The 12,597-nt window shown below is 42.0% G+C and overlaps 1 protein-coding gene across 2 annotated transcripts in view; it reads right to left on the reverse strand.

Annotated features, from left to right (window-relative positions):
• scube3 (signal peptide, CUB domain, EGF-like 3) overlaps positions 1 to 12,355 on the reverse strand; it is an 88,051-nt gene extending 75,696 nt beyond the window's left edge. For both annotated transcript variants that reach the window (XM_073470053.1, XM_073470052.1), the window contains exon 1: positions 12,036 to 12,355. In XM_073470053.1, coding sequence (XP_073326154.1) covers positions 12,036 to 12,135 — 100 coding nt within the window. In that variant the 5' untranslated portion in view covers positions 12,136 to 12,355. The remainder of the gene's footprint in view (positions 1 to 12,035) is intronic.
• Positions 12,356 to 12,597: the final 242 nt, after the last annotated feature.

Genomic DNA, 12,597 nt, shown 5'->3' on the forward strand with positions numbered 1-12,597 from the left:
TTACAATTTATATCTCTTAAACTCAACAAGTCACAATTAACAAAATCAGCAACACATTTATACCAATAATGAACATACTACCATAATCCCTAAAGTGTGCTTGAGTCATTCTTTTAATATGTAACATGTGTACAACCACATTAACACAATAAAATTAGCAAACAGTGCTACATATGCTACATATGAATGCAATGTGGTGTGTCTCTTGTCTTTAATCTGGCGGTAGCCGAGGTTGTGGAGAGGACAGGAACTATGGCTGGTCGTTGCAACAATATCACAGCACACTGTGAAAATGTCGTGGGTTTTCGAGTTGTGCAGGGCAGCAGACGGACCAACCTCCCAGCAGAAAAAAAAAAAAAAAATGGTTTTGATGAAATGCAGACGTCAACATTAACACAAAATTTAGCATCCCTCCCCCCCCCTCGCCTAGATCCCCTTCAGCTAATGAAGGGACACTCTGTTGGCTGTCCAGCGAGCCTCTAAAAAGTTGTGAATAAAAATATCAACTGCTTCCATTCGGGATATTTACACTCATCCTTCACACACTCTAAATGTTTAGGAATCATGACCACTGACTGATCCTGTGCTTTCAGAAACTGTGATCACAGCTTCAAAAAACCCCGGTCCCTCCCTGCTTATGTCCACCAACCATGAAGCCTCAGAGTAACCTGGAGTGAAGGGAAAATGAAGAGGAACATGCAAGCTGAGTTTAGGGAGGGCGACATCATGTTAACAAGCTTAAAGAGAAACACTTTTCTGTCTTTTATCAAGTTTACTGTCACGTTTCAGTTAACTACTCAGTACTACTCGGCCTTTAACTCTGTTTTATAGTTTTATAATGTCCTGTATTCAGTTTCCAAAAGTTTGATGATGTAATCAAATGAAAGATGCTTTCGAGTTATGGGAAAAGTTGGATTTTGTGGTTTAAAGTGTGACCCATACTAGCTGCTAAAAGTCAGAATATCTTGACCTCTGCTGCAAATGCTGTTTTTTGATCATTCATCTTTAATGTTTCTTGTGAGCAGAACTACAGTAATTGGCTGGAGTACCTCTTTGGTTTAAAATAAAAATGTAATTCACATAAAATATTAGAAAAGAACAATGTTGAAGTTAAGGGCCCAGATACTGACAAAGAACTATAGCAGCAACAAAGGCTGACTGTTTCATCACCTCAGTCACCTCTAAGGAACAACACTAAATGGGTGAAATCCACTACAGCGACAGGCTTATCTAATCTATTTATTATGCACCCGTTTAATTTTCAGTAGAACAAAGATTACAGGAGCAAACTGTGGAAATAGAGATGCTGTAATCTTCTACATTGTTTTGTAAACAAATTTTGCTCAGCTTCTTCAGTCCTGAATAAAAATGTGCCGCATTAATGTTTTATTCTACAAATGTCTGCCTCTGTCATTCGCAAACACTGATAAATAATGGACGTGTATTTTGGGTGTTGTCATTACAACAGTTTCAACTAACTCAAACCAACACATACACGATCTTTGTATCTACTGTTTCAATCTGTTGATGCCTGCGTGAGCATTTTACATTGTGTGCTTTCCAACAAAACTGACAGTGACAATGATGAGCCTTGAGACTGCAGAGTAAAGAGAAACTCGACTCACCTGGCGTCATTCATAAAACATTTCTCAGCCTCAAACTCTGTGAATAAATAATGGACATTCTCTGTGATTTTGATCAGAGACCGAGCATCTGGTGCTGTGCCTTTCGCTTTGCATGTGTGGCCTTAATAGACTATGACTCACAGACCTCCGGACCACCTCCAGAAGAAAAACACTTATTACAGTAATTAAGTGAATCATGGAGTAATACTACCAGCGCGCAGAGAGACGGGCTGACATGACACACTCTTAGTGTTGTGGGTCTAATGCATACTGTGCTCAATAATTGAGCATAACTTGTGACCGTTTCCCATTAGGAGCCGAAGTGACAGGAAATTCATTTGTACCTTTCAAGGGATTTTTCACCCTTCTTGGCATGTGTCCTCCACTGTTAATGACTTCTTGGCCTCATGCAGCATATTTTATATATGGGAAGGGTGGCACTTAGTCCAGCTGTATACCTTATATTTATACAACCAGAGCTAACTGACATGACACTCTCCACTCTGCACACAGCAATTACATTCATTGGTGGTTACTTTAAGCAGATACAGTACCGACTATAAAGATGGCAACATAGCAATTACAGCACAAGTGTGATATTTTTAGTTGTTTCCTGTCAAACTGAGGTATAAAGTGAATGGTTCTCTGTGTAAGCTGTGAAGCAGGCATTAACTACTAAAGGCTCAGAAATGTGAAGTGCAGCCGGCTGGAACTGACTGGATATGGGCTTCATTTAAATGCTGTGAGACAGCACAATCACTTTATGTAAACATTTCACTCATGCAGGCATATCAAGTGTTTAATGGCCCCCTCATTACTGCTACTACTGTACTTCAATCAGACTGTGTGAGGGGACACCAGGGAAGAAAATATAAGGTTCTGAAGAAGTACAAATGTAAGGGCAAAACTTTTTCTTTTTCTGGCAGTTCTTCTGAAATATTTGCCACTGAAACCACATAAATTAACCAATCAGACATTAAAACTAATTCAATATTTGCAGCTTTACTTTATCATTTATGATAATAAATGAAGAGCCTTTGGGTTTTGGACTGTTGGTTGAACAAAAGAAGCAATATTAAGACATCACTTTGGGCTGTGGGAAACTCTGTTGAGCATTTTTCAGTTTTCTTTTTGACAATTCATAGACTAATTTATAGACTAAAACACAGATTAATCAATAATAAAAATAATTGTTAGTTGTAGCCCTAACAATGGAAGTTGTAATGACAATATTTAATCTGTAATAATCTAGCCAACTAGATAGATAGATAGATAGATAGATAGATAGATAGCATGATTAAACAACCTAAACACATTGTCCACAAGCTCGTAGAGGCAACCAGGAGAGACGGAGAAGGTCTCATTTTCTAAAATGTAAACGTAAAATAAATGTAATGTAAAAATGTAAAAATGTAAATTGCTACAAATCGTTACATAGAGCCCGTTTAATGTTAACACACCAAAAATATATTTAGTTTAAGTATGACCAAAAACCATCAGTTCCCCACATTTGAAAAGCATGCGTTCGTCATTTTAACTAGAAAAATTACAATAGTTGACTTTGATAGTTAAATTTTCTGTCATTTGACTTTTGACTTTTTGTTTTCATTTCAGTTCTAATTTGATGCCTCAATGATTATGATGATGATTATTATTATAATTGAACACAACAATAAATGTTGTGCTGTCATTACAACCTGGCAAATGACAGGGATTGCAGCACTACCAGTCATTTCTTCCACGCCAATGCCTCAGTTTGTCGGTCATTCTGCTGCATACTTTCCTTAAGAAATCCCTGAATTATAGAATAAATTCAAAGTGTACCCTGTAATTAAACCCTGCAGCACCACGTCATGTCTGGCACCTCTAAATAGTTTGTTATAATTATAAAACTGTAATTGTGTGGACATCATGTATTATTTAAACCAGGTTTAAAGGCTCATGCAAATGTTTCTTACTCCCAATTATCCACCAACAGACCCACTCACCTGAGCTACTAGCTGATGCACAGCATGTCACTGTCTGTTCATCGCAAGGAAGCGATTGTAATTATGTGGATTCTAATAAATTTGAAATTAAATTTTCACACTGAAGAATTAACTTCATAAATAGCTTTTCTGTTCATTTGGCCATACAATTTGGTTTTCCTGAAATATTTCAGACACCTGGCCAATGGAAGTAACCAATTTAAAATTGTGCATAACCCACATGTCAACTATATACAGCATACTGCTGTGATCGTTGCACAAAACTATGCTAAAGAGGAAGAATGCCTGTAGAGCTGAAATGATTATTTGATTAATTGATTGGTTGATCAACAGGAAATGAACTGCAATTATTTTGATGAGAAGGTAAAAAAAATGCCCAAATTCTCTGTCTCTAGCTAATCAAATTTGAATATTTTCTCGCTTTATTAGTCTTTTATGATGGTAAACTAAATATATTTGTGTTTTGGACTGTTGGCCAAATAAAACAAGACATTTTTGGATGTTACAGAGGCCTCTGGGAACTTGTGATTGGCATTTTTTGCTATTTGCTGATTTATAGTCAGTTAATAGAGAAAACAATCACTAGATTCATGTTTATTGAAAATAATCCTTAGTTGCAGCCCTAAATGCCTGCATGGTGGATGGTGTAATGATTTAGAACAAAAGAGCACAACCACTACTTGATGTATAAGCTATTACAGTCTGCAGTAAATATATATATGGAGTTCACCGCGGGTGATTAAATACTGCAGAGGGTCATATGGTTTTTCCCATGCCTCTGTCCATTGAGGAAGTCTCAAATTCATCAGTGAAGTCATCCCTCTTTCTACCCAGAATGCATTGGCCATAACCCACCAAATAAATAACTTGGCTTTTTTCATCTGGATTCCTTGATGTATTGGGTTGGATTTTTCCATTACTAAGCAGAATAAGAGCATTTCCTTTCACTTCCAGCAGTCTCTAAAGCTGGCGCTCACCATCAGGAATGTAAACACACACAGTCTGTAAACAAGGCTCTCTCTGACCCCCAACCCCCTTCTGACAACGCTGACCACCGCAGACCAGCCTAATGACGTCCCTCGCTGACCCCCCTCCCAAAACTCTCAAAGAGAGACGCAGCCCCATTATTCAGCCGAGAGGTCACAGGAGGGAGCGGGGAAGAGGGTAAAGAGGAGGAAGGACGGTGTAGCGTCAGCCATGGAAGAAGAAAATACAGAGGGTGAGATGACAGTCCCACTGATATCTTCTTCAGAGTCACTGTATCCCCAATCAGTGAGCAATGGAACAGAATAACAAATGTGGGCTCTGTGGTGGGGGGTTAGAGGATTAATGATCTAAGAGCTGCTGCAGCTGGCTGAGGGACGGCACTGAGGTTCCTCGGCGAGCCATCAGCACTTGTGAAAGGGGGCTCTAGAGGTGAGTTTAAGACTGGGGGGTCAGAGTGCCGTCAACACTGACTCCATCCTCCCCCGAAACCAACAGGGATGTTGTCAGCACAGTGCTGCATCTGCACAGAGAACAAAGGCCACTGACAGGGTGAGAGGGGAAGAGAGATGGGAGCAGGAGAGAGTTTTCTAATTTTAACCACAATGCCACAGTTGAGAGAAGCATCACGGGCCTCATTTGGAACATATTGTTCAGATTAAAGCCTTGATAAATAAACAAGCTCCAAACAAGCTCTGCGCTCCTTTCTCCTGAATGTGAGGGTTCGACACTGACGTTGCATACAGAGCAGTTGTCCTGATGTTCTCAGGAAAAGTTTAGGGTGATTTAAACAACATTTTTTTCCCACTTCCTCTGTCGCACATGAAATCTACAGCTTTGTCAGCCCTGCAACCATTCTAAATGAGGTGACAAATTGTGGTCACAAGGGCCTCGCTAGCTGCTGATAAAGTGATTTTCTGCTTGAGGAAGGCAGAATAGGTACCGTGGCAGAGGGATCTCAACAGCTGATGGGTCCCTCTGGGGAGCGACAGGGAATCTGCAGAGTGCACAGGTTAGTTTTGTTTGGCTGTGACCTAACATTTGTATTGCATACAAAATTTGTAAAACAGAGCAATGGTTCAAACTCGGTATAAACTTGCAGGTAATGAAGCAGCTGTTAAACAAATATAATTAGATGTAAAATGAAGGAGAAACAGAAATGATGATCATACTCTACACTCACTGATACATCGCATTTTCCAGGAGTCTTTATAAGAATTTGGAAATTTGGGAAATACACAAATTGCTTTTTGAGAATTAGATGAGAAGATTAATACCACTCTCATATCTGTCAGTTAAATATGACACTACAGCCAGCAACCGGTTAGCTTAGCTTGGGCATAGCATCAAGACTGGAAATGGGTAAACAGCTCTGTTGAAAGGTTACAAAATCTACCTACCAGCATCTCTAAAGTTCACCAATTAACTCACTACATCATTACATGTTGGGGGTCAAACACATAACGGGGAGATTAAACAAATGACAGCCCATTCTCACCTCCAATGCATCAAATACAGAAGCCTGGTCAGTGGCCCTAAGCTTTTAAGTTTGATGCTGTAGTTACCCCTCTAGCGTCACTTCTGGAAGCATCCCTCTGGTGCATTTGTACAAAGAGTGACGCCCTGGAGACTGCAAGTAAACGTACGTAAATTACAGAAAGCAAGTTATGTAAGTGACAAGACTTAAGGTACTAATATTAACCCACAAAATAATCGTTTCCTAAACTTAACCAAGTATTTTCAGTGCCTAAACCTAACAAAGTAGTTTCTTCTGCCTACACCAAACAAGTAGTTTTGGTGCCTAAAACTAACCAAGTAAATTAACCTGTCGACAAGCTTTATTTGAAAGTCTAACCAGGCGTTGCATATGTATTATTGCTAACTTGGACATGGAGCCCTTTAAGTGCAAAACTGACACTTGAGGGGGGAGTAGAGAGTCATAGTTTGAAACTTAAGGCCACGCCCAGCTGCTGGTAGGTGGATTTTGTAAAGATTTGACAAAGCTAGGCCAGCCGTTTCCCCTTTTCCAGTATTTGTGCTAAACTAAGTTTTATATTTAACACACAGGCATGAGAGTGGCATTGATCTTTTCATCTGTCTCCCCACATGAAAGTGAATCAGCGTATTTCCCAAACTATTTCTTTAAATGAATGCCGGTAACCCCTTTAGGTGACGCTGATGAATTATTTTTTTCCTGAATAGAAATGGAGCAGTAAAACTTTATCCTGCACCTTGCAATGATAACCTATTTCTCAGAGTAAGGTACTCTAGCAAATATGAAGCTCATTACAGAAAAGGAAATTACCAGGGGAAATAGATTGATAAAATGATAATCACTTGGAACGGGCACTTGCGAGCAAGGAAGTCAGATTTCTTAGGGCCAGAATCTTTGACACTCTGTTGCAGAGAGGAAAATGTCTTGGTTTTACATTCCAGCGGTCAGGATGAAAGTGAGCAACTGTCCAGAACGAAGGCCCACTGAATCGCCTTGGGTCACTGCTTGTGCCAGACAGCTTCGACTTAACATGTGCCTGTAAACAGGGTACTCAGTCTGTATGAGGCTGCTGCCCTAAAACTAAACTAAAAATGTTTGTATCAAGCTGCAGCTTGGACTCACTAGGGGCCACAGAGGTAGGATAAAATAGGCACAATAAACCTGAACTGTTCCTGGTTTTTAAAGGATTCGCTATCTACAGTTTAATGGCGCCTCGTTTTGGGAAGTGAAAGCACTTCTGCCTGCTAAGTGCAATCATTAATATCCCGTCTCAAATCACTCATCGCAGTCATACACATTCAGTCGTCCTCACAACACACCCACAGATCAAAGGCGTTTTCATGATTCATACTGCTATGCTCTTGGACTGTATTGTTATCAAGCGTTTTCACCACTCAAGTAATGCCAAGATAATAATCTCTCTAGTCTCTCGGCTGCTCTGTAACAACATGTACAGTGGTATTGGAGCACCACTCGTCAGGCACATGCTTTCTGAGAGTGTCTGCTGAGTGGTAAAGTGAAGCTGGATTGATCCCCTCCACCCACTCATCAGCGGGTGACCGAGGGCTGCCCCGAGGCTCAACCTGCCTCAGAGACTCTGATCATAATGAGAACACAACTTATCTGACGCTGCAACCATCCTGCAGAGAGAGAAAAAGACAGACTGAGACAAACTCGGCTCTTATCTTCACCACAGAGTGCTTTTTGTTTGGCGTAAAAAGGCATTTACAGGTTAGGAGCTCAACTGCTTTCATGGGGTTTTGGGTAAACCCTCCACTGTCTGTCACATTGGATGCCATGAAAGTGCCTAAAAACCAGGAAACAATAGAAAGCAGCGTGGCAGCTTGTGACATTGTTAGTGGTAACTGTTTTGTCTTTTTACTTACAGCAACTGAATGATGATCAAGCACTTTTTGAATGGAGACGGATCGAAAACTGTTTACCACCAACGTCTCAAACTTCAATGCGCAAAAATTAATTCATCTCAGTTCATCTGAGTGTCTGTGTGTCTGCGTCTGTGTCATGTTTCCATCACTGCTGATCGGAGCTGGAGCCGATAAACACCCGTGAGCGAAGCAGAGACATTTGATCTTGGTATGGATGCTGACTGAGCCCTTTACCACTGAAGACAAAAGCCAGATGTTAGTGGGTGTTAGTGGGTTTTATGTCCAGTCTGAAGGGAGAAATAGTGAAAAAGTAATGTCGAAATTAAAGGCGTGACATGTCTCTAGGGCTGGGCATGTATGGATACTACATTGTCATTGTGATATGACACTATATATCATCTTGTTTTTTGGATTGGCCAAACTTAGTTGACCCACTTAGTCAATATATCAACATTACCGATGATTATATATCAAAAATCTTGTTGTGTTAATATTTTGCGAAAGTACCAATAGTCATCCGTACAATACTGTTGCAATATCCATATGAAGGTATGTGGTCAAAAATATTGTGCTACTACTGTCGAGCATTTATGAAGTGCTTTTGGACAGATTTCAAAATATCGAGACACGTATCATGTACAACACCTTCTCACTCCCAACTTATCAAATACAACTGCTTGGTTAAGTTTAGGAGATCATACTTTGGGTTGAAGTAACTACTTTCCGTGTCGTAACTTCTGTAACGGAAGTGACGTGAGAGACATAAATCAAGTCACGTAACGTGAGTAATTTTGTTTACTGAAGTTAACTTACTTATGTAACATAACTAAAAAACACATCACTCTTGATTCTTGGTCACAAATAAGAGAGAACCCCAGGCTTTGGAAGGAAAGTCCAGGGTCCTATCACCCATCCAACCACCCCCCAACTCAAGTGATACAAGAGGGGTACCTACTGCGTCAAACCTAGAAGAGTAGTGTCACTGACCAGGCTGTCATATTTGCCGTGTTGAGAGTGAGAACGGGCAGATCAAGTATCGTGAAACAGCCCTCAAAATGTTGCTGTATTATTTTCAGGCCATATCACCCAGTTCTACCTGTCACTTTGGTCAATAAGTGATCAAAACGTCAATGTCCTGTTTAGCTTCTCAAAGGCACACGGGCAGAAGAAGTCTTTTTTCCCAGCTGACCTGAATACATCTTCCATACGCCAGCTGTTAAAAATGACTTTGCCAAAAATTGTGCTCCAGTACCTTGGCAGACAAATAGGGACTTTTGCATCTACTTGTTTTAAGGCGCATCCAGTCTCTTAGGGGATAAGTGTAACAAACCACCACCACTGCAGGAGCTACTCGGGACTCAGAAGCAACGCAGAAAACACAATGACTGAGAAACGAGAATGGAGGTGATGAAAGAGGAACACCAAAGTGGTGTCAAATGTTGAAGTGAGATGACTGGCCGTGCTCATTCATAGAAATAGTGCCACAATTTCTGTCTGTCTGTCTGTCTGTCCTTTTGTTCCCTCACTCCTTCTTCGTGCTAAACAGAAAACATTCAGAGAAGTTCAAGGCCAAAGGGATCGGCAGAAATAAAAGCCCCATTTAAATGGTTCTTTTATGTGGCTTCACAAACAGTTTCAAAGAACCGTCTGAATTACCACAGACACAGCCCATACACTCTCTCACTGTCCCAATTACACAAGAGCATACGCTGACACTTCCATGCTTACACAGACCTGCAACATGTCCAGCCGTCTATCAAGTAACAAAAGTGGGCTGGACAGGACTGGAGAAAGTGGCGAAGGGGACAGAGGATAGCTGTGCACAACTTATTTGTTTGCAACAAATATAAATAGCACAGGGGCTGACAGCGAGCTTTCTGACACTGTGGGTGTGATGCAGTCGTTGCTTGTGGCTGACAGAGAAAAAGCACGGCTACTTCATTAAGTGCAAAGGAAAGGAAGCGAGGACAAAGCAAACAAAGCAAGAGTTGGGTGAAAAAAAGGAAAGGGGTGAGTGAGTGTTGGGGGTGGGTGGTGGTGGTGGTGGAGGGTGATTTCTTCTTCCTTTCCATCTCGCTCATAGCGGAGACTTGGGCAGCATCTCTAGGTAAGCCTCCCCGTCACTTGGGCCTCATATTGCCAAGGCTGCTCGGTTCCCACAGTGTGTCCGGGCCTGGATCTGGCCTTCCTCCCCGCTAAGGCAGCCCTGCGTCTTTAGACCCCCAGGCCCCGGAGCAGAGGTTACACCAACATAGCCAGCCACAGCAGCATGTCAGCCCCACACCAACCGTTGCCTTGGTGCTGCCGCATTAACGAAGAGCTCCTGACTCTGTTCGAGGGAAAAGTGATTTGCCATGACGTCTGTGTCTCTCCTCTTTCCTTTTCCTCCTTGCTGCTCGCTCACTAAGAAACCTCCTGTCTCACTGTCCGTCTGTCTCAACACCCTTAATCTCTCCTGTCTCATTTTTCCCTTCTTTGTCATTCTCTCCACCACATCCTCAACTCTTCCCTCCCTCATTCCTCTGCTCTTTCGCTCTTTTTTTCTTCCTGGAGTAACGACTGATGCCTGAAACACAGTCCCATGATTAGCCTGACTCTGATGAAAGACAAAGACTTGTCTGCAACATCTGCGTTGAATAAATATTGAGCTGACAAATTGTGCATTTTTGGAGCTATTGTTCATCTCTCTGATTCTTCGGCTTTCAAAATTGTTCCCAGCGTGCATTCTTGCCAGCGTCACAGAGTTGCCACCGACATCAAACACCAATATTTATTTTCAGTTAGGCACAAAATATGCTCACAAATAACTTCAGAGCCAAACATGGATAATGTGTCACTGCAGAGCTGCTTGCCTCGCACTGACAAACACGAACCAGAGGAGAAGCCGATCAGGTGGTCGTCCACGGCATTTCACTCGGTGACCAACAAACAGGTGCATGCCATTACAGACCGACACTCATACAGCAGCATTCCACGCTACAAGGAAGTGTGTAATCGATGTTGTGGAAAATAAAGTGAGAAAAAAGTAGTTCTAATTGCAAAATGTAAATATTGAGTTTTCCCACAAGTGGGGGCAGACCACCCAGGATGCAAAATAGTCACCCACCCCCTTTCTCTTTTTGCCTTGTCGACCGCCCGAGAGATGTCTTTTTGTGTGTGCGAAACATCACCGACCACAATCAACACTCACACAGAAACCATGATGTGTCTTTGCATGCAAATACTTCTGGCAGCCCTGGCTTGGCATGTGTATTGTGGGAAAATTAAGTGATGAAAACCTGGAGGAGAGGGGAAAATTGAGCGTGTAACACCGAGTCTTTCATGTTCCTGTAAGGTGCCGGAGTTTTTGATTCAGGCTGCCCCTCTCTGGTCTGAATAATTTCTCACAAGACAAGAGAGCAAGAGGGCAGCCGGCTGGGCAGGACGGCACTGTAGCTGCAGTGTCTGACACACGAGAGACTCCCTCCATCTGTGTGTGTGTGTGTGTGTGTGTGTGTGTGTGTTACAGGCCGGTGTCAAATACTTGTCTGGACTGTGACAAATACCTCCTGGTAGTCTCATCACAATTACCTGCAGGATTAGCTATGAAACATAACTGTTCACACTGCTCATTCTGTTTGAAGATCAAACACAACTGAAAAACTCTCAGTGAAACTTAATTTAAGCCTTTTCTTGTCTTCAAGTCTGTATAAATAGAAGCAACTGAGCACACTGACACAACAAAAAAAGCAATTAAGCGGCTGCAAAATTAGCCAGGGAGAGTCATTGATGCATCAAAGTAGCTAAAAACTGCACTTTTACCTTTACATTTTATAAAAAATCTGCTTTTTACTTGTTTAAACACACATTAAATTCAAGTCTAATTTATTCAGACAAGTGTCATCATTACCAGCTTTTCCACCGTTAATTAGGCACCAGCACTTTCCCAGCCATCACCAATAAAACGCAGGAAAAAAGAAGAAGAAGAAGAAGAAGAAGAAGAAGAAGAAGAAGAAGAAGAAGAAGAAGAAGAAGAAGAAGAAGAAGAAGAAGAAGCTATTTTGGCGTGAAAACTTACCTTGAGTGGTTTTACTTCCTGAAGCTGACTGTTGGACAAAGGCGACCAGGCAGAAACCTACAAATCCAAGGCTTGCGCGTATGAAAGCGTGCACATACATGTTAACTTTCACTGTAGTTCAACACGAGCACTTTCTAAGATCTACGATGCGCAGGAGCACATAGGCTACAAGGGTGTGTGTGTGTGTGTGTGTGTGGTATAAAGGTCTCTTGTTATTCCTCTCTGAGCACCCGCTGATAGGACACTGTGCGATCCCTTTTTTTTTCTCCCCTCTTTGCGCCTGGCTTATTTGAGTTTCAAGTGAGCGGGGTTGAGGACGGTCCGACAACGCGGAGCGGAGGAAGGCTTTTCTGTTATCATGTTTCGAGCCAGACCGATGTCAATTTAAGAAAGGGGAGAGAGAGAGAGAGAGAGAGAGAGAGAGAGAGAGAGGAGAGAGAGAGAGAGAGAGAGAGATGGAGCGCGGCGGGGTCTGAAGGGGGAGGAGAGAGGAAAGAAGCGTCCGCGCTACGCTCCGGACTCCTCTGCTGCTCCTTCTCTTTCTGACTGGCCCCCCTCACGG

Source organism: Pagrus major, chromosome 7 (genome assembly GCF_040436345.1).
Source record: "Pagrus major chromosome 7, Pma_NU_1.0".
NCBI lineage: Eukaryota > Metazoa > Chordata > Actinopteri > Spariformes > Sparidae > Pagrus > Pagrus major.